Source organism: Erinaceus europaeus, chromosome 9, assembly GCF_950295315.1.
Source record: "Erinaceus europaeus chromosome 9, mEriEur2.1, whole genome shotgun sequence".
NCBI lineage: Eukaryota > Metazoa > Chordata > Mammalia > Eulipotyphla > Erinaceidae > Erinaceus > Erinaceus europaeus.
The window spans coordinates 40,743,822-40,767,233 of NC_080170.1; the positions used below are offsets into that span (position 1 = coordinate 40,743,822).

The 23,412-nt window shown below is 40.4% G+C and overlaps 1 protein-coding gene across 6 annotated transcripts in view; it reads left to right on the forward strand.

Annotated features, from left to right (window-relative positions):
• Positions 1–23,412, forward strand: part of PAPPA2 (pappalysin 2) — a 248,569-nt gene that overhangs the window by 186,123 nt on the left and 39,034 nt on the right. For all 6 annotated transcript variants that reach the window (XM_060197727.1, XM_060197724.1, XM_060197725.1 and 3 more), the window contains 2 exons: positions 1,228–1,405; positions 2,558–2,780. In XM_060197727.1, coding sequence (XP_060053710.1) covers positions 1,228–1,405; positions 2,558–2,780 — 401 coding nt within the window. The remainder of the gene's footprint in view (positions 1–1,227; positions 1,406–2,557; positions 2,781–23,412) is intronic.

A 23,412-nucleotide genomic window follows, 5' to 3' on the forward strand; every position in this document is an offset into this window, starting at 1 on the left:
TTCTTTCTTTCTTTCTTTCTTTCTTTCTTTCTTTCTTTCTTTCTTCCCTTCTTTTTATCTTTTTCTCACTGACCTCCCTTTCTCTCCCTCTCCCTTTCATTCTTCTCCAGTCAGACATTTGAGTCACTGTCTCAAGCTATAATTTGAGCTTTTTGAGGGTGTTTGTCCAGACCTGGTAGAGAACCTGGCCCCTCGGGGTGTGATGCCTTGTGGAATGAGTGTGGTGAGTCCTGAGCCTGCTGGACTGAGATGAGAGGTGGAAGAGTGGCTGGAATCTCACATTGCACCACTCTGTGGAAGATACCTCCTAAACATTCACTCTCAGGGGTTCTATATATTGAGCAAATTCTCCTAGGAGGCAACTGACTATTTTCTCTGGAATCCTCAGCAAGATTAGTAAAGGTCCTGGCAGGAAACAGATGATGTGCTCACAAGTGGCAGCTTTCACAGATGTGAACTCATCTCCTGGTGACAGATTTGTGATTTCACTAGGATAGACTGCAGTGTCCCAGAGTGACAAAGGTTGTCACCTGGGAAGGATGCATGTGGGAAGCAGTTAGCAGAATCCACAGAAAGAGAGGTCACCTGAGAAAGAAGTTATCTCGCAGCAAATAGGAGGAAGCTGGCCAGCAGCAAATGGAAAGGGAGGTGTGATGAAAATAAACCCCTCCTAATTCCCCCTTTCTCACCAGCATTGTGTCCTGGAGTTATCAGAGCAGGTTGGGAAGGGAAGGAAATCAAGGTGTTACGGTGGGGAGAACCCTGATATCAGGGGGCTGTAGTGGTGGGGACTCTAGAAGGGATTCTTGCTGACAAACAGATGCCTTGTACCAGCCTCTTACATGGTCCAGGGTCCTGGGAGGGTATCTGTTGAGACAATGCAGCATCAAGAGGGATAAATAACCAGTAAATCAATCAACAGTAACTCCGGACCAGGGAGATGGTTCATCGATGGGGTACAGGATTTGAGTGCTTAAGAGCTACACTTTGATCCTGCCACTGAAGATGCAGAGCTTAGCAGTGCTCTGGTCTCTCTATATCTCTCATAAAAATAAAACAAACTTAAAAAATGAAATTATATTTATTTAGAGAAAAGCCAAAAGGAGCAATTATCCTACCTGTTTTGAATGTGGGTTCAAATCTTCCTTGGAACTCTTCCAAAGCCTGGGGATTGTTTTTGATCAGGCCATTGATGTTGCCTTTAAAAAGGACATTCTATGTTTCTAGAAGGAAATGCTGTTCACCTGTTCTTCTGGACACTGGGACCGGGTGATGAGCTGCATGCCTGTGAACTGTGGCATCCCTGACCCATCCCTAGTGAACTACGCCACCTTCTCCTGCTCAGAGGGCACAGGCTTCCTGAGTCGCTGCTCCATTGCCTGTGCTCCCCCAGCCAAGCTGCAAGGTATTGTCTGATCGAACTGGGTACTGCTTCTGTCCAGCCTCTTGTTTGGAGTCTTTTCCTCACCCTAAATGTGTTGCTCCCTCGCTTCTTCTAGTAACACAACAAGTAAGTTCCAAAGGACAGTGCCACATTCTATCCCCACTATTTGGAATGACATCCTGGCAGGTAGTCATTGATAAAAGTATTTAACTTTCTTCTGCTTTAATCTCATCTTTGAGCTTCTGAGTCATGCCAGGGAACATAGTTTCCTGATAATATAGATAGACAACATATGCTTGACCATGCACATTTTAAAGTTGATATACATAACACTTGTATGAAAGGCTTTTTAGCTCTAATTCATGGATAAGAACACACATGTGATATGTCCGTGGTTGGGCTGGTTGGAAGACAGAGAGGAGGGGACATTTATTCCCACTGACCACAACCACCCCAGTTTCATTTATACTTGTGTCATACTTAGATGTGCCTGACAGTGACACTAGAGGCTTATCACAGGAGAAGATCCTGTGTTTCATGCTGACAACTTCTGATTTGTGGGGTGAAACAGTGGTACTATCCCTGGATCTCCATGGACTGCAGTTAAAAATATCCTGAACTCTGCAGGGGAGCATGGCACACTGTAGAGCACATAATTCTGCATGAAGACTTCCTGAGGTTAAACCCTCCATCCCTTAGTTTGAGGAAGCACGTCCATCGAGTTCCCTCATTTAAAAAGTAGGGCATAAGATGGCCATCAGTTTCCTAAGTTTGATTGAGATTCGATGTCTAAGTGAATGAATGTAAAGCTTAGAACAATGCACATATTAAGCAGAATAAAAACACCATCTACTATTATAATGTTCTCAGGACATTGTCACTATTGTATTTTATCATTTGTTCTTAGGAATTAAGAACTTACTTAGTTGGTAACCCATCTTTAATTCAGGTCAGAGAAATAGCTCTCCAATCTCTGCTGTGTATCAGAGATCACACAGGGTGGTCTTTCAGTGGAAAGAAACAGGTTGAAGAATTGACCTGGGATGTGAAAGGAGCTACTCAGCAAAGATCAGTGTGACTTTCTGAGAATGGGTGAATAGATTTGCATTTTTTTTTTCCTGCTGTTTGCCAGTACTTCATTCTGAGCATCATGTGCCTCTTTCTTGGACTCAGGACTGAGCCCATGGCTGACCTGTCTTGAAGATGGGCTCTGGTCTCTCCCTGAAGCCTTCTGCAAGTTGGAGTGTGACGCTCCACCTCCAATCCACAATGCCACCCTGCTCCAGCCTCAATGCCTCCAGGGCAGCCATGATGTGGGCTCCATCTGCAGATACCAGTGCCAACCTGGTTACTACACTGCCGGAAGAACAGAGAGTAGAGAGAGCAAGATCCAGAGGTTAGTTGAATCTCTCCTGGTCTGACAGTTCTATCTATCCATCCTTGTAACTTGAACATAGTATTATAGAAATAATGTCAAGGCTTTCAGGGATGTCCATTGCTTGTTCTGGCCTTTGTTTTTTCTGTGCAGTCTCTGCTCAGAAGTGCAAGTATGTTTTCCAGACATCACAGCAGACAGGTAGACCAGCTGTCCTTTCTTAATTTTGAGTGTTTGTTTATCAGAGTATTTTTCAGCTTCAGCCTATGGTGGTGTGGGGTATTGAACCTGGGACTTAGGAGCCTTAGCATGAGAGTCTCTTTGTATAACTTTTGTGCTATCTACCCCTGACTCAGCTGTCTTTTCTTTAAGGACTTTCTTTGTTTTTTGGTCCCTGCAGTCTTCCCTCAGTACTTTTACAAATGTTCTCTATCCTCAAAATCACTTAAGTGTTAGGAACATCTCAAGTGTGATTGATGTCTGACACTGGAACCCAGCTGTCAGCTGCAATGGCTTCCTGGAGACAGTCAGGTTGGGGTTGACAGTTTTGATGGAGCTCTGGAAAACTTCCTGGACTGGAAGGTTTCTTCTGCCTCAGTCTTTCTCATCTGTGAAGCAAAGATATTTACAATAGTATTTACTTCACAGGGCTGATGGGACTAAATAAATTAATGTGTGTGTAAAACTTACAACTCAGTAAGTTCGTAATTAAATCATAAAGTGCAATACCTAGAGTTGAGTCTTGTTATTATAGTCTGTCTGCTTTCTTCTTCCTTAACAATAAGTGGCCAAAGCCCAGAAATAAAGGTGTCTTTGTTCTGGAAGTAGGACAAATCCAGAAGAACAAAATCTTTAAAGCAGCATTTGAGGAGAGCCCAACCTTTGCCCCCTTTTGTCAGCAGAATAACCTCACGCAAGCTATTTACTGCTTTAGGTTTGGTGACTTTCCATGTAGGTTGAGTCTAATACTCCCTGCAACCTGCATTGAGGTGATATAATTCACATCCAATCCAGTGCCTTCCTGGTGCCAGTTGCTCAATAAATGGGTTCTTTTTCCTCCTGAACCAACAAACAAAAAACTTTTAGAGAACATTTACTTGTACTTCATTTCTACTATATATTTGTCATCTCTGGAGAAACTCAAATGCATTTTTTACTTAAGACTTAGCTCTAAAACTAACCACAATTGGCATTTCTTTTCAAAAAAAATTTTTTTTGGTGATTACTCATTATACCATGGGATCTGAAGTTTGTTACTTACATTATGTGTTTATTTGTCACATGTGAGAAAGAAAATGAAAGAAGGGGAGAGAAATACCAGAGCACAGCTCACCTCTGGGATAAGGGGGAGCAAGTCCAGCTGCACCCAGAGTCTTTCACTGAGACAGCCCAGACTCAGGTGCAGGAGGGGGCAACAGGAAGCAGACTGATTAGAACAAGAAGGAAGCTAATGGAAAACTCTTAGGAGGCATCCCTCTGCTTCTGTGGACTCTATAGACAAAGTCAATAGTTTTCGACAGTCAATAGTACACTTTCATATGATTTTCATAAGCTCGATATCAATTTGCACAGGCCATGAGAGCCCAGGTCCATGCCATCTGAGGTGGTATTACAGTAAGCTCCAGGCCCTCTTCTCTTGCCTTCCTTCCTCCCCACTTTGTGTCTCCTTTTCACATGCTTATAGATATCTCAGGTATCTGCAGAGAAGAGTAGGAAAGGATGATTGGGCAACATAGAAGAGTCTGAGGCCCAGGAGGAGTTAGGACCAGAGAGACCCATCTTCTCAAGCTCTCAAGGCCAAGGTAGAGCTTTGTGTTGGAGTCAGTGAGACCTTAGGGTCCCCTGCCTTCCTGCCTTCCTCTGTACATCCCATGCTGCTGGCTTTCCCACCACTGAGCAGGGGTATCTGAATGCCATTTGTTGGCACAACTTTTATTCTTTTGGAAACTGGATGTACCAGGACATTCTCAGCTTCATTGGCACGAGTGGATTTTTGGCTCAAGCATTGACATGCACCAGCACCATGCCAGGAGAAGTTCCATTATTTACTGCACTGTGTAAACTGCTGTAAATCTCAGTTTGCACCTGTTTACATAGCAGGCAGCAGATGAGTAATCCGAAGTTCACAAATTGGGTGTAAATCACAGTAGCTGCTTGCATTTACCTAACGAACTTTGTCAGTCCTGTTCCTTGTTTGATGGGAAGAGCCCAGAGCTGTGCAAACAGGGTCCTAAAGTTCTTTCCAGGACAAGCGGGAGGGGAAGAAATAGAGAAAAGCTGAAAAGGAAATCAGCCCAAATGGAGTAGGCCCTTGCTGATTTATGTGGTAGTCCAGTGCAGTGAAACACACCCCACCCCGATATGGGATTCACCACCGGCTGTTCATATGACCATAAACAATTGCAGTAAAAAAAAAAATCCATGTGTCCTAGTTTTATCATCCACGGAAATGGGAGCAATGCTTTCTGTCCAGGTGGAAAGTAGGTGAAGTACTGAGAGTGCTTCATCCACTATAAAGTTTAATAGATGTGCTAGATATTTCTTGTTGTTCAGGTTGGTTCAAAACATAGGAACAACTACCCTAACATCATCCAAGTACATTCCCTTCCTGCTTCTTCTCAAGTCTGTTGGAGAATGTTACAAGAAGAGGAGGGTAAGATAATGGCCTTTTTCTTGAGTCCAAAGGAATAAGCAGCACGCAGGTATAATAGTCCAGGTTTTGAAGTAAAGAAATACACATGGCCTAGACCTAGGCTCTGGCCTTAAGGAGTCCACACCCCCTTGAGCCTCTCATAGCATCATTTCTCCTTGAAGTCTGACATAGTGAGGGTCATGGAGGAAAGGTAGGTACTGTCCTCTGGGCCCTGTGTTTCATGTCACTTCTCAAGATTTAAAGATGAATCTATTCACAGGTCTTTGTTTGACTGTTGTACACAATATTATCTGTGGCATACACCCTAAAACTACTGGATTTCTTTGTCTAAGCCAGTACTAGAATGCTTCTGGGCCTTTTCACTTCCATTGCTGCCACCAGAGCTCTCCACACACTGACCTTAGTGCTTAGCTAACTCCTGCTGTCCTATTCTTAGTACTGTTGTGCTTTTTATCTATTTTCATCTAGGATGCTTACCAGCTCTCCCAGTCTTAAGGAAGTGCTTGTCCACTGCACACAGAATGTGGCTGGCAGCATCATTTGTCTCATCAAGTAGAAGCACTTTGGCCATCTGTCTATATTCTCCAATAGACCGTGAACATGTGCCCAATGACTAGTGCATTTGTTCATAGATAATAATTTCTAACTGTCTAAAAACAAAAGCTGCATCTGTAAGAAATACTGTAGGATTTTGATTTAAAATGAATTCAAATGTAAAAATGAGTTAAAAATAATAAAAGAGAACTAGAGAAATAGCTCACTTGGATAGTGTATTGTTTTGTCATACAGACAACCCAGGGTTCAAATCGATCCCTCTACCACACTGAAGGAATCTTTGGTGCTGTTGTCTCTTTCCATCTATCCTTATCTCTCTGTCTTTGTCTCACTGTGCCTGAACACAGTAGAGTCTAGAACTGTGAAGTCCTTGTGATGATAAAAGCAAATTATAAGAGTGGTTTGGGTGGTGGCACAGTAGATAAAGCATTGAACTCTCAAGTATGGGGTCCTCAGTTCAATCCCTGACAGCACATGTACCAGAGTGATGTCTGGTTCTTTCTCTCTCTTTTCCTTTTTCATTAATAAATAAAGAAAATCTTCAAAAAACTATGACAAGAGGAAGAAGGAAAATTGTTGTTTTTTGTCTTTGTGACATTTGGGGCTAAACTGAAGGCTTCACCATGTACAATACCACCACTATGTAGACTTCATGGGTTGATTTGCTTATTCTTTCTAATAGAGTCAGAGAGTAAAAAGGGAAAGACAGAGAGAAGATAGGAGGTATAGATACTTCAACCCTGCTCCACCATTCATAGCACTCCTGAAGTGCCACTGAGTTCAAGTCCATAGCCTTGCACACGGTGAGGTCCGGTGAGGTCCTCACCCTACCAAGTGTGTCATCACTATCCTCAAGAGGTTTGTCTAATGATGTAGGAGAGATTTCTGTTAGTGTTTAAAGTGGAAGAAAACTTTAAAAAATAAATGACACATGTTTAGGATTTTTCTTTGGGAGCTGTCTTAGAGAAAAGAAAAAGAAAATAGAAGGAACGGCCATTCTCCAAAGACAGGTCTGATTCCCACAGTTCTGTACAAGTGAGCAGAATGAGTAAAAGACCTTTCCAGAAACTCACCTGAACATTCCTCATATCCAGTTACATATTAACACCACCTGGTGAGATTTCAAAAACCTGAACCTGAACGCTCAGCTCACACCCCAAGCCAATTACATCAGAATCTCTGAGGGCGGGACTTCAAGCATCAATATTTTGCCAAACTCCCCACATCACTCTAATAGGCAGCCAAAATCAGGAGACACTAATCAAGTGGAACCTTTGTTGCTATAAGGACAATATCAGTCATGGGATTTTGACTTTCCTTAAAAAAGAAAAGAAAAGAAAGAAAGAAATCCAGAGTAATGTTTGTCTCTTCAAAATTAGTGTAGAAGCATTTTTGAAAGCCAGAGATTTTCATGTCTCTTTGGGGATTGTTTATTCTTGGAAATAATAGAAAAAACACAGACAGAATTCTAACTCCAAAGAAACTAAAATTTGGGCTGTTTCAAGGTTCTTGCTTACTCTTATTTATAATACACAGCATTCTCCTTGAAGCCCTTTGCTTTTTCTCACATCAGATTTGCTTCCACATCCTGCTAGTCACTCTTTCATTAGTCTGACTTACTAAGAAGTTAAAAGCAATGTATTGGACTTATATATTATACAAAAGACTACCTTCTGTCCTCCCTTTGCTTTCACTTTTGTGATTATCTTCTTATTAGGTGTTACTTTTGTGTGTAAAGGTTAGGTTGACATCACAAATACCTGAATACCTGTATTTAATCAAACTTACATTATTCCAACTCCCTAACTTTACTCAGCATCTCTCTCTCTGTGTCACTCATTTGTCAAAGTGTTGAATGGAAGTGTCTGTAGAGTTCAGAATGGTAGCCTGTCTATCCTTCAGAGAATTGTGCATGGTCCACTTTTCCAGATCTAAAGTATGCATAAGTTTTGCAGTTGCAAATGAAGTTCAAGACTATAATAAGCAGACCTCATGTGGAGTTTCTTTATTGTTGGTAAATCCCATTAGTGGGCTTTCCCTAATCTGACCTAAAAGAGGACATAGGATAGAGTATGCCCTTGACCCATGTTCATGCCTGTTCTATTAGGTCACATACAGTGATGGTGGTGGCAATGACTTAATACCATGAGAGATGGGATAAGCATTTTGCATAAACTCACAGCCACATCTCAATGAAGTTATTTTATTATATGATATGATAATATATATGATGATATACTTAAGTTTATATAATAAGACATTTATATACTCTTATTCTTTATTACAGATGAGAATGCATGCTATAAGTTTATGTTTTATTTTCTGAGAGAGACCAGATCACTGATCCATCATTTTATGTGAAACCAGAAATCAAACTCAGGGCTTCATGCATGCAAGGTGTGTACTCTACTGATGAGCCACCTCACCAGCCTTAAAACTGAGTACTGTTAAGCAGTTTTCTGGTCATCATTCATCCAACAGATAGTGAAATTAGAATTGAAAACACTGACTTCATAGCCCGTGATCTTGACTAGCAAGACTTTCTTTAAAAAAAATATATATATATATATATTTTGAGAAAAATATTGAAAAAATTGAGAGGGAAGGGGTTTATAGGGAGTGAGACAAACTGCAGCCTTGCTTCACCACTTGCAAGACTTCTACCCGCTGCAGTGGGGACCAGGGGTTCGAACCTAGGTTTTTGCACATTGTAACATGTGCACTCAACCAGGTGGGCCACCACCCGGAAACCAAGACTTTTAAACTTGAGCAAATTACTTTATTTCTTTGGATCTGATCTCTCTTTTTAGTATCTGCAAAATAAGGGTGAATCTTGATTGACTACCAGTTCTAAAAGTCTATATTTTCTATTTCAAGAGAAACAATAACAAGTGTTAACACTTTAGTATCCCACTTAGTATATCACCATTGAGAGAAATAATTCGTAACAGTTGATTACACGAGGAGAAAACACAGCACTGGATATATTATAGTATGAATACTACACAGGTGCCATCTTAGTGGCTAGTGTTAAGGTAATAAATACTTAGAGAATTCTTTACTCTGACTTGATGACCAAATTTCTATGTGCTTTGTCTGAAAGGGTTTTGGTTTGTTGTTCTCTATTCACACCCAAGAGGGTTGGGACGTTCCTTGCAAATGAAGTATTGGAAACATTCTTGGAGTTTTTAGAACAGAGTTTAAAGATAAAGTGCTTCTGTGGAACTTCTGAAGAAGATAATTTAGTCAAATGCTTGGGATGAATTGCCTTAGTCCAAGTTACCTTTTGACTTAACAAGTAATTCCACAGGTACTGGAATTAGTGAGACATAACTTTGAATGCAACTCTGTTACTTACTGACTTTGGGGAAATTACTGATTTGTATAGAGCATCATTATTTATTAAATGAAGATCAAAAGAAATAGAACTACTCAGGAGTCAGGCGGTAGCGCAGCGGGTTAAGCTCATGTGGCACAAAGTGCAAGGACTGGCGTAAGATCCCCTGTTCAAGCTCCTGGCTCCCCACCTGCAGGGGAGTCACTTCACAAGCTATGAAACAGGTCTGTAGGTGTCTATCTTTCTCTCCCCCCTCTGTCTTCCCCTCCTCTCTCCATTTCTCTCTGTCCTAACAACGACGACATCAATAACTACAATAACAATAAAATCAACAAGGGCAAAAGGGAAAATAAATAAATATTTTAAAAAAAGAAATAGAACTACTCATTAGACTTCTGGAAGGATTAAAAGATACTGACTGTAAAGAACTAAGCATAGATCTTAGTTCCATTAAAGTTTAGGTTAGTAGTAGCTACTGTTTATTTATTTATTTACTTTTTTACCAGAGCACTCTTGGGTCTGGCTTATGGTATGCGGGACTGAATATGAGGTTAGGAGACTCAAGCATGAGAGTCTCTATGCATAACCACTATGCTATGCCCCCCCATTTGTAGCTACTGTTTATTATCATCACCTTCATCATCATCATTCCAAACAGATTAATCATGTCCCTTTTAAAATGATAGTTCTTTTGCCATGTTTGACAGGGAACCTTCTTTTTATTTTCTTAATTTTTATTTATAAAAAGGAAACACTGACAGAAACCATAGGACAAGAGGGACACAATTCCCACCACCAGAACTCCATATCCCACCCCATTCCCTGATAGCTTTCCTATTCTTTATCCCTCTGGGAGTATAGACCCAGGGTCATTATGGGGTTCAGAAGGTGGATGGTCTGGTTTCTGTAATTCCTTCCCTGCTGAACATGGGCATTGGCAGGTCAATCCATACTCCCAGCCTGTCTCTCTCTTTCCCTAGTGGGGCGGGTCTCTGAGGAAGCAGGGCTCCAGGACAAATTGGTGGGGTCATCTGCCCAGGGAAGTCCAGTTGGCATCGTAGTAGCATATGGAACCTGGTAGCTGAAAAAAGAGTTAACATATAGAGCCAAACAAATTATTAACTAATCATGAACCTAAAGACTGGAATAGTTTAGATGAAGAGTTGGGGGGGTCTCCATTTTGTATATAGTAGTCTTATTTTGGTTGTATTACAAAGAGCCCATGACTATACTAGGGTGGTTTTTTTTTATTATTATTTCTTTTTTTTTTCTCTGAGCCTGATGTCTGATATGCAGATGGATCCAAGTCATTGTCTAGGGAGATGATACCATGGCTGGAAAAAGGACCAGAGAGCTACATTAGGGAAGAGAATAGCTCCCAAATATGAGAAAGGTTTATAAATATTATTGACTATAAACACTATTGATTTGTTCTGATCCGGGGCCCATATTCAGCTTAGGAGCCTATGTGACCTCTGCATCCCAGTAGATCTGAGCTCATATTCTGTAGTCACATGTAGGAATGTTCCAAGCTGCCCCAATTTCAGGACTCATCTTCCTACGGTGGAACATAGAGTATGTTATCCAGCCTCCCTTCGGAGGATGGAACATTCTCTAGTTGATGCACATTGCGGGCAAGGTCCTATGGGGACTCATAAAAGGGGTTTATTGTGTTGTTCCTGATAGAGATTACCAGTAACAATGGAGAGAGGGATCTATTCTAGGTCTAGGCCCACCATGTCTATTTGGGAATCTCAGGACTCCCTGACTAGGGCCCCAGCTGATGGGGTGGCCTGATAGTTACTAAAGAGTCATCATTAAAGTATGCCAGTCTCTTGGACAGGGAGCCTTCTTATGGTGATGCTGGGGGATTTATCCTGGGACCCTGGAGCCTCAGACATGAGAGTCTTTCGTATGACTATTAAGCTGTCTCCCCAGCCCAACAGGGAACATCCTTTTACAAGGGATGTACTCCACTTTATTTTTCTAATCAGAACACTTTCATTGCCTTACCTTATCCCCCTGTCATCACAAGGAGTTGTCCAATTCTATCCTACAGTGACTTCCAGTAGAACATGAAAAGGAAAAAGGGGAAAGTAGGGGAACCTAACTGGAAATGAAACCCTCAGCAAGATATTCTTGAACACCTATCAGAAATTAGATGGACAAATCAGGAAAAATTGCTTGCTCTAAGAGGAGGCTATGTCCTGCAGACATAACCTAGGATTTTAAGACTCTTTTTCTTTCAATATTTATTTATTATTCTTAAAATCTTATAAGACAAATAGAAATTGAGAGGGGAGGAAAGATAGAAAGGGAGAAAGAGAATGACACTTATAGCACTGCTTCACCTACAGATGGGGACCAGGGGTTTGAACCCTGGTCTTTGCACATGGTGACATGTGTATTCTATTAGGTGCATCACCACTGGGACTCAGGTTCTTTTCTTTTTTGAAATATAGTTTGAATCTGAGGTCCAACTGATTTCTCCTGTCAAAAAGGGGCTTGGATAGTGAGGTGTACAATGGAGCTAAGACAATTTAAAACTCCTTAAGTCTTCTGGATTTACAGTTTCATAAATTGATAAAATAGCCTACCTAACTTTAAACTCAGTTTTATATCATTGAGGATGACAACGTGAATAGCTCTGTTAAACCTACTTATAGAGAGACACGTGCTTTCTTGGATTTGCTGGTCTAGGGGCTCTCTGTAATCTCTACGAATATTTATGCATCTGTGAGAAATAGAAATTTGTTTTCTTTCCATTAAGGCACTGTCTGGCTTTATAATTAGTGTTTATAGTAAATACATTCAAAGTTTATCCTTGGAATCCTCAATTCTCTTGCCATTGTAGGATAATGTGAGCTTTAAGCTAATTTATTACAGCCCCCTTTGGCACCAAAGTATCTGAAACTCTGCTCCAAGCCTTGGCCACTCAAACACACACCTGGGCGGAGGCCAGCTCACTGCTTGCAGGCTCCATGGGGCTCTGGCGATCAGAGTGCAGGTTTCAAACATAGCATTTGTCAAATTTGTAAATTTCCCGGTGACCTTCAGTCCCAGGCTACAGAGTGTCTTACTATAAAGCTGCCAATAGTCTGTTTGATTTTTTTTATACAAAGATGATTTCTCTATTAATCAAGAAAATAGCTTTTAAATCTACTGAGAGTAAGTTCTGGGTTGTCAAGAGCAAACCCTAAGGACTTCCGTCAACCCATGACTTCTCTTCCTGACACCCTTTATTGTACGCCATCCTGCAAGTTCCTTTTGGAGGCTTGTGGGTGATCATTTTGAGAGCTTTCCCTTGCTCTGTAGTGATGGGTTCAGTTCAAGACCATATTATGAACTGTCTCCTTAAGGCTGTAAGAAGGACAAGAACTGTGTAGAGGAGGAGACTAAGTTAAATGTTAGCACCCATCCTCACCTCACGTATCACAGGAGAGGAGAGGGAGCTGGGTGTGACGAGGTAAGTCCTTTGGTCTATTATTGTAGCTATTAATCTCTGCTGCTTGCTGAACATCATATGTGCCATTCACTGAAATACATGACCAGCTTCCATCAGTTACTAATCCTGTGAGGAAGGTATCATTCCAGTTTTTCAGGTTAGAATACTGAGGGAAAGAAGGAAAAATAACATTCAAAGTTGTAAATTTACTAAGAAATGACTAGAACTGAAGCAAAGTTTTGGCCACTTTGTTACATTGTCTTCCTCATGGGAGTAATCCAGTGCAGTCACTAAAAGCCTGTGAAGGGCCACTGTGACCTCTGGCTCTTCCTCTTTAGTTTGAAAAAAAAAGTGGTAAAAACAATGCCAGTCAGACTTTTTCTTATTAGACTGTTTCAGAAAGATGAGCTACCACATGTAACTTTTACCCATGTCAATACCAAGTCCTGAAATATGCCACAGCCTCCCAGAGGTTCTGATAACTTATTCCTGGATTCAGGTTTATCTTTTCTGTGGCTCCTGGACAGGAAACCATAGAAAGAGGTTTGCTTTCTGTAAGAGAAATACTGAGCTACAGTAATTGACTAGTTAATTCCCAGGAGAGAGATGTAAATATGTATGTATGCTAAAGATAGATAGGTAGATAGATAGACAGGCAGACAGACAGATAGGCAGACATTATGAATGGATGAATAGACAGACATACATGTACAGATAGATGAATATATAAATGAATGACTAGTTGGATGGAAGGTTTAATAGGTAGATAAATGATATAGGTTAGATAGATAGATAGGCAAAGAATCAGCAATGAGAGGTGGAAAAGGATCGCAAACTTGAATTAAATTCTCAGAACTAGGACTAGAACATCATTGTACCTGTCAAACCAGAAACTGAAGTTTTAGCATTAGAAAGTCCACTGGTAGAAGTGAGAGGTGGGGCTTAGAATTACAACTGTCCACACACTTCTAGATGTTACCAGGCTTGAAATTATGACACAGACATTCATTTTATGTGGAATAAGAGCTTTGTTTGAAGTCAGGGATACATGGAAAGCCATGGAAAAATGCCTGGTTGGATGGTCCTATTGATAGTATTTCTTCTTGTCCAGTCCAATGGGGGGGGGAAGACATCAGTACCATGGTATTAGAGAGTGGAGAACATCTGGATCAGCTTGGACTACCCAGACCTAGAGTCAGCCTGCTCCCTTTTAGGATATTGGCTTGAGAAACCAGGTCTGCATTTTGTTAGGAGGAAAATTGGCATGGAGTTTGGAAGGGCCTTTGGTTCTCTCTGTAGTGGGTTAGAGAAGGGTTTTTTTGTTTGTTTACTTGCTTGTTTTGTTTTTTTTAAACCATCTAGATTAGCACTTCTTGAACTTGCATGCACACAAGAGGATCTTGTTAACAATGTAGAATCTGTGCAAGAGCCTGAAGTTCTGCATTTCTGACAAGCTCTCGGGGGAGTCAGATGCTGCTGCTCCCACACTGAAACTGCACTAGAAGCCTTGCAGCACTCACCAGTCTCTCCATGAAGGAGGCTGCTTTCTCATTTTAGTTCAGCCACTGGGCACATGTGGGTAACCAAATAAAATGTCCATTTCCTAGTCTATTTGAGTGAGATAATGGACTGTTCTAGCAATTTCTCTTTAAGGATGTTCTTTGTGTCAAGTCCAGATACTCCATACAGATACATTGAATCAAGGAGATGAATTCTCTGTAATTCTTCTATCCTCAGCTAGATAACCCCAAATACTCAATTTACTTTTCTAAAACAGCACTTGTCACCACTGTGTAATAAGCATGCATTCCCTGAACCAGTGTTTCTTGCTGATTGTCACATACCAGTCACTGAGGTGACCATACAAAGAAAATGCCTTCACTAAGTTTACATTTCAATTGAGGGAAAGGCAATTCAGTGCATAAAACTAGTCACCACAAATAATCGGGGTATGCATTCTATGGAAGATAGAGAGGTGCTTTGATTACAAAGCAAAGATAGTAGATATGCAAAATCAAGACTTCTGGGTGGAGGGCAGTGCTCTTGGAATAATTCTTAGAAGAGAAGGAACAACTCAGGAGACAAGCAAAAGGAAAACCACCATGAGCAAAGAGATGGGAGGAAAGGGCTTGGAGTGTGCTTGGAATCCTAAGTCTGTAGTATTGTAGACAGAATGACTTGAAAAAAAAGTGAGTGACACAGAGAGTGAAGTCAGAGGAAAAAAAAGGCAGGTCCTATAGGATCTCAAAAAGGCTAAAGTATAAAGTTTGCATTTTATTTTTCATATACAGGACACAGGTAAAATCTTCTAAGCAGAAGAGATGTGATCCATTAATGTATTTTTTTTTTTTTTTTGTATAAAGAATGGGTGGGGAACATCTGATTCAAGGGTCATATACGGCCAGAGAAATCATTTGGTCTGGTCCAACCAAGGCAATCACAGGCAGCACTCAAAATTCTATAAATCCAGGAGCTCTTCTTCATATGCAACATTAAGTACTAATATTTAAGTTAATACTTATGTATGGCCCATGAGTGGTATCATAACTATCAAAATGGTGCTGAGCAGAAGAAATGTTTTCCACCCACAGGATGAAGGCCCTTTCTGTGTGGATTTTGTGATTAGGTCGGAATGGCTCCAGAGGCAGTGGAGTATCCAGTTAGGAAGTAAGAGAGGGGAGCTTGGATCTGAGATCCTAAAACTTGCTGATAGCTTTAAATAAGACAAATAGGGACCTGGGGTGAGGTGAGACGGAAGAAAAGAAATGAGCTGAGAGTCTTCTACGTTTCAGGTCTGAGCTAGGGAGAACAGAGGAGGCTCATTTGCAGAGATGAGGAAACTGAGAACTCAGATAAAACCAGCTCTCAGGGAGTTATAGTCATGACACAGATTGGGTTTGAGGATAAAAGGTCTGAGATGCAAAGTTTTACAGTATCTGGCCCTCAGAAGCTCACAATTTTCTGTTATTGCTATTACCCGTGATGGGCCTCACATTGGTGACACCAGAACCCTTTGATCAGGGAAGACATGATAATTCTCTTGGCCTCCACAACCCCATTATTGTGTTCTCCAATGGAAAATAAATATTGCTTTTAAAAAACCTGCCGTGGTGATAGAGGGTAGACATGTGTGTGCCTCAAGCAGCACCAATCAAACTTCCAGCCAAGTTTTGATTACAAGATCTTTTCTTTCTGGCAGTGATGTAAGAAGCCGAAAGCGTGCAGCTGGATTTTCAGCATGAGGTGGATACCACAATTTCTAAAAAAGTGCAAAGAGCATCTTCTAACTTGGAAACTGTGGTGCTTTGTCTGGAGAAGTTAGAGGGAAAATAAATACAGAGCATCCCCTCCCCTCTTCCTACCACCCAAGACACAATTTAGAACAAGTTGTCTGGTTCTTTATGGTCTTTGCTAAATATTCAACATTTCAGTCCAGTTTATTTAGTTGGATGATTATGTTCCCTGACTTCGACAACGATGTCTTATATTTTTACCAGGATAGGAAAGGAGCATAGATTTCAATAGCTTGCCAATCTGGTTGCAGATATAAAATGCTGCCAAGTATTCAGAGTACTAGGCCAGTCTTAGGAGTCTTGGTTCAGAAAAGCAGTCTAGACTCTTTAAATAATGTCTACATGGTTCCAGTGGAACTGGTCTGCAATTATCAATTGGAAACCATCAGTCTAGTGACTAGAGTGTTTTACTGTGATTTTAAGGTTCTGACTATATGCTTGATTTTGTCAGTCATTTGCTGGCTGTGTGACACTGGGGACATCACCTCATGACTCTTGGAGTACAATTTTCTTGGAGTACAATTTTCTGAGAACCTTCCATGCCTCTTTCTCCACTGGGATAGAGGAAATATAGGGAGTAAATGGGCAGTGAGCAAAATATTCCATGTGAACATGGATGACTATTTTTCTTTTTTGCCGTGTTAGAAATGTGGCATCAGGAGAAATGGACACCAAGGAGGTTGAGTAGGATAGAAATGGTATTAGGTTTTTACATTGGCTGGGCAAACACCACAGGTGCTGGCAACATGCCAAAAGTCCAAGTTCCTTATTGAAGTTTTATTGTGGATATTTAAGCAACCTTCTCAAACCCTCTTAGACTCAGTTTCCTTCTCTAAGACACTGATGATAATATTTTCTTTTAACTCCTCTTTGGAGTTAAATGAAACAGTGTATATATATATATATATATATCTGTCTTGTCAGGCACTTGTAATTTGTAATATAACTCAAAGTGGTACTGATATATCTATTTACTTATTGTCACCAGGCTGTCACTAGATCTCTGCACTAGCTTGATTCCTCTGTGTTGGGGGACTTTTTTTTAATAGAGAGTTAAGAGACAGAAAGTAAGAGAGAGGGACCGGGTGGTGGTTCACCTGGTTGAGCACATGTATTACAATGTGCAAGGACCTGGGTTCTAGCCCCCTACCCCTATCTGCAAGGGAAAATCTTTGCACGTAGTGAAGCAGTGCTTCAGGTGTCTCTCTGTCTCTCTCCTTCTCTATCACCCCCTTCCCTCTTGATTTCTAGCTATATCTATCCAATAAATAAAGATTTAAAAAAATAAAATAAAGTAAGAGACAGAGGAGAGATACCTCAGGATTCCTCCACTAGTCCTCAGGTTTTCCCTGTGTGTGTGATCCAATATGGTGGTCAGAAGCTCATACCCAGTCCTCAAGCATGATAAACTTTGTGCATTACCAGATACACTATATTTTAGCCTCCTAAAATATTTAGTAAAAACAAATAGAAAATAAGTATCAATATAAACTATGATACCAAAGAATTCTTGGCCATAAACCCGGGTTTCAACTTAAAAATATTCCTGGGAATGAAAACATGAACCTGAATTTTAACTTAGTTAAGCTAAGTGCAACGTCCCATATTGTTTTAAAATTTTTTATTATCTTTATTTGTTGGATAGACACAGTCAAAAATCAAGAGGGAAGGGGGAAATAGAAAAGAAGAGAGACACAAGCAGCACTATTTCACCATTCACAAAACTTCCCCCCTGCAAGTGGGGACTGGTGGTTCGAACCCAAGTCCTTGTGTATTATAACATGTGTACTCAACCAGGTGAGTACCACCCATTCCCCACATATTTCAAAATAATTATTTTTTAAATTTCTTTATTGGGAAATTAATGTTTAACATTCAACAGTAAATACAATAGTTTGTACATGAATAACATATCCCAGTTTTCTATATAACAATACAACCCCCACTAGGTCCTCTGTCATCCTTGTTGGATCTGTATTCTCCCAACCCTCCCACCCGAGTCTTTTACTTTGGTGCAACATGCAAATTCCAGTTCAGGTTCTACTTGTGTTTTCTTTTCTGATCTTGTTTTTCACCTTTTGCCTGAGAATGAGATCATCCCATGTTCATCCTTCTGTTTCTGACTTATTTCAGTTAACATGAATTTTTCAAGGTCCATCCAAGATCAGCTGAAAATGGGGAAGTCACCATTTTTTATAGCTGAGTAGTATTCTATTGTGTATATAGACCACAATTTGTTCAGCCACTCATCTGTTGTTGGACACCTGGGTTGCTTCCAGGTTTTGCCTATTACAAATTGTGCTGCCGAGAACATATGTATACACAGATCATTTGGGATGGGTGTTGGGTTCCTTAGTATATATCCCAAGGAGAGGAATTGCATGGTCATAGGGTAGGTCCATTTCTAGCCTTCTGAGAGTTCTCCAGACTTTTCTCCACAGAGGTTGGACCAATTGACATTCCCACCAGCAGTAGAGGAGGGTTCCTTTGACCCCACAACCTCTCCAGCATTTGCTTCTGTTACCTTTTCTGATGTATGACATTCTCACAGGAGTGAAGTGGTATCTCATTGTTGTCTTTATTTGCATTTCTCTGACAATCAGAGACTTGGAGCATTTTTTCATGTGTTTCTCAGCCTTTTGGATCTCTTCTGCGGTGAATATTCTGTCCGTGTCCTCCCCCCATTTTTGGATGGGGTTATTTGTTTTCTTGTTGTTGAGATTTGCAAGTTCTTTATATATTCTGGTTATTGGCCTCTTGTCTAATGTATGTCATGTAAAGATATTCTCCCATTCTGTGAGGGGACTCTTGGTTTTGGTTTCATTTGCTGTGCAGAAGCTTTTTAATTTGATGTAGTCCCATGGGTTTATGTTTGCCTTAGTCTTCTTTGTAATTGGATTCTTTCATTGAAGATGTCTTTAAAATTTATGCAGTAAAGAGTTCTGCTGATGTTTTCCTCTAAGAATCTGATAGTTTGTGGTCTAACATTGAAGTCCTTGATCCACTTGGAATTTACTTTTGTATTTGGTGAAATATAGTGGTTCAGTTTCATTCTTCTGCATGTTTAAACCTATTTTTTCCAACACCATTTGTTGAAGAGACTCTACTTTCCCCATTTAATAGTCTGGGCACCTTTGTGAGAGATTAGATGTCCATAGGTGTGGGGGCTTAGTTCTGGGCTCTATTCTATTCCACTGGTTAGTATGTCTATTCATGTTCCAGTACCAAGCAGTTTTGATGACAATGGCTCTGTAATACAATTTGAGATCTGGGAGTGTGATGCCTCCACTTCTCTTCTTACTTCTCAAAATTGTTTTGGCAATTCTAGGTCTTTTCTGGTTCCAGATAAACATTTGTAGCATTTGTTCTATTCTCCTTAAAAATGTGATTGAAATCTTGATGGGGATAGCATTAAATTTGTAGGTGGCTCTGGGTAGTATATTCATTTTGATGATGTTAAAACCCATGAACATGGAATATCTTTCCACTTCTTTGTGTCTTTTTTAATTTCCTTGAGTAGTGACTCATAGTTTTCAGTATACAAGTCTTTCACTTCTTTGGTTAGGTTTATTCCTAGATATTTTATTGTTTTTGTTGCTATAGTAAAAGAAATTGACTTCTGGATTTCAATTTCTTCTAATTTAGTCTTTGCATAGAGGAATGCCACTGACTTTTGAATGTTAATTTTATAGCCTGACACCTTACTGTATTGCCTGATGATATCCAAAAACTTCTTGCTGGATTCCTTAGGTTTTTCTTTGTATACTATCATGTCAACTGCAAATAGGGAGAGTTTGATTTCTTCTCTTCCAATCTGTATCCCTTTAATTCCTTGCTCCTGCCTGATTGCTATGGCAAGAACTTCCAACACTATGGTTTTTTTTTTTTTTTTTTGGCCTTTATATTTTTATTTTTTATTTATTTATTTATTTTTTTTAAATTTTTTATTTAAGAAAGGATTAGTGAACAAAAGCATAAGGTAGGAGGGGTACAACTCCACACAATTCCCAACACCCAATCCCCATAACCCACCCCCTCCCATGGTAGCTTTCCAATTCTCTATCCCTCTGGGAATATGGACCCAGGGTCATTGTAGGTTGCAGAAGGTGGAAGGTCTGGCTTCTGTAATTGCTTCCCCGCTGAACATGGGCGTTGACTGGTCGGTCCATACCCCCAGTCCGCCTCTCTCTTTCCCTAGTAGGGTGTGACTCTGGGGAAGCTGAGCTCCAGGACACATTGGTGGGGTCTTCAATCCAGGGAAGCCTAGCCAGCATCCTGGTGGCATCTGGAACCTGGTGATTGAAAAGAGAGTTAACATATGAAGCCAAACAATTTGTTGAGCAATCATGGATCCCAAGCTTGGAATAGTAGAGAGGAAGTGTTAGGGAGGTACTCACTGAAAACTCTAGTGTAGTCCTGCTTTCAGGTATATATTTTGCAGTAGTTTATGGATACGTGTGCACATAAGCTCTCTCTCACAGAAACTGGTGTATATCTAGGTTATGGGACTTTGTTAGAAAGTGAACTACCTGAGATGAAATTAGAGTGTACTATAAAAGGAAAGGTCTCACCCGAGTAATGAAGCTGAAGGGTTGTCATTCCACACGTGAAGTCTCTGGATACATTCTGAGGTGAAGCATGTTGAGGTAGCAATCGTTGCTTTGGTTAGGTTGTGATCGGCAGATGCAATGTTATTTGGTTTGGATTGGGAGATGCATACGGGAAAGTGGGCCCTATCCAAGGGTTCCAGGACTGGGGGAAGTAGGGGCTCTATAGTGAAGATGTGAGGTTCCTGCTGTCTTAGGGTTCAAAAAGACAATCAATAGTTAATATTATCATCACATTATTTGTTAATTGGGTTAACTTTGAAAAGTCCCTTTGTTATGGTTTGCTGGACAGTACCCAGTATCTTGTATATAGCTCTGCTATTGGAAGCTTCTAATCTACTTGGTCTAGGCTTTTGAGAGAGTCCGCATATCAAATACATAGCCTATATATTAAAAAGATTCAGTTTGTCTTTTGAGAAACTTTGAGACATACAATTGATTTCCCCCTCTCATATTAATTAGCTACTGATTTATATGTCTACATTTTGCTAGGAGTGTACATAAACACCATTCCCACCACCAAAGGCAACACTATGTTTAATAGTAATGGTGATAGTGGGTATCCCTGTCTAGTACCTGATCTGAGTGGAAATGCTTCCAGTTTTTCACCATTGAGTATGATGTTGGCTGTAGATTTGCTATAGATAGACTCCACTATCTTGAGGAATTTTCCATCTATTTCCATTTTTTGTAGTGTTTTGATAATAAAGGCATGTTTATTTTGTCAAAGCCTTTGTCTGCATCTATTGATATGACCATGTGGTTTTTGGTCTTGCTTTTATTGATGTGGTGGATCAAGTTGATTGATTTACATATATTAAACCAACCTTGCATGCCTGGGATAAACCCCACTTGGTCATGATGAACAATCTTTTTTTTTTTTTTTTTAATTTTTTTTTTTTCCTCCTCCAGGGTTATTGCTGGGCTCAGTGCCTGCACCATGAATCCACCGCTCCTGGAGGCCATTTTTTCCCCCTTTTGTTGCCCTTGTTGTAGCTTCGTTGTGGCTATTATTATTGCCCTTGTTGACGCAATTCGTTGTTGGATAGGACAGAGAGAAATGGAGAGAGGAGGAGAAGACAGAGAAGGGGAGAGAAAGATAGACACCTGCAGACCTGCTTCACCGCCTGTGAAGCGACTCCCCTGCAGGTGGGGAGCCGGGGGCTCGAACCGGGATCCTTACGCCGGTCCCTGCGCTTTGCGCCACATGCGCTTAACCCACTGCGCCACCGCCCGACCCCCATGAACAATCTTTTAATATACTGCTGTATCCTGTTGGCTAGAATTTTGTTCAATATTTTCACATCTATGTTCATCAGAGATATTGGTCTGCAGTTTTCTTTTTTGGTTGTGTCCCTGTCTGATTTTGGTATCAAAGTGATATTGGCTTCACAGAAGCTGTAAGGGAATATTCCTGTGTCTTCAATCTTCTGGAAGACTTTTAAAAGTAGAGGTATCAGTTCTTCTTTGAAGGTTTTGTACAATTCATTTGTAAAACCATCTGGTCGAGGACTTTTATTTTTGGGAAGATTTATGATAACTGTTTCAATTTCATTAGATGTGATGGGCCTGTTTATGTTATCTACTTCCTTTTTACTTAGTTTTGGAAGTTGGTAGATATTTAAGAAATTGTCCATTTCTTCCAGGTTCTCTAGCTTGGTGGCATATAGTTGTTCATAGAAGCCTTGCATGATATGTGGAATTTCTGCAATGTCTGTTGTGATATCTCCTCTTTCCTTTACTATCTGATTTATTTGGGTCTTCTCCCTTCTTTGTTTTGTGTGTCTGGATAAATGTTTGTTGATTTGGTTCACTCTTTTGAAGAACCAACATTTACTTTCGTTGATCTTTTGTATGGTTTTCTTCTTTTCAATGTTATTGATTTCTGCCCTAACTTTAATGATTTCTGTCCTTCTGGTTGCTTTCGGATTCCTTTGTTCTTCTTCTAGGTCTTTAAGATGCGCAATCAAGAGAGTCGGGTGGTAGCTCAGTGGGTTAAGCACACATGGCGCAAAGTGAAAGAATTGGCATAAGGATCCAGGTTTGAGCCCCTTGCCTCCCCACCTGCAAGGGATTCGCTTCACAGGCAGTGAAGCAGATCTGCAAGTGTCTATGTTTTTCTCCCCCTCTCTGTCTTCCTTCTCTCTCTCCATTTCTCTCTGTCCTATCCAACAATGATGACATCAGTAATTACAACAAGGGCAATAAAAGGGAATAAGTAAATAAACAAAAATTATTTTTAAAAAATGATGTGCAATCAGGCTGTTTTGTGTGTGTGTGTGTGTGTGTGTGTGTGTGTGTGTGTGTGTGTGTGTGTGTGTGCTTTTCCTTATTTCCTAATGTGTGCTTGTATGGCTATGAACTCCCTTCTCAGTACTGCCTTCTCTGTGTCCCAAATATTTTGATAGCTTGTGTCTTCATTTTTATTGAACTCTTGAAATATTTTTATTTCTTCCTTGATTTCCATTTTGACCCAGTAATTGTGAAGTAGTGTACTGTTTAGCGTCCACATTTTGGGACTATTAATAATCTTTTGTTCATTGTTAAGTGTTGGTTTAATTCCACTGTGGTCTGAGAAGATGCTTGGGATGATTTCAATGCTCTTGAATTTGCTGATGCTGTCTTTATGGCTTTAACATATGGTCTATCCTTAAGAATGACTCATGTGGACTTGAGTAAAATGTGTATTCCAGTTTCTTGGGATGAATGACTCTGAAAATGTTCAATAGTTCTAGTTTATCTATCTCCTCATTTAGCTCCCTC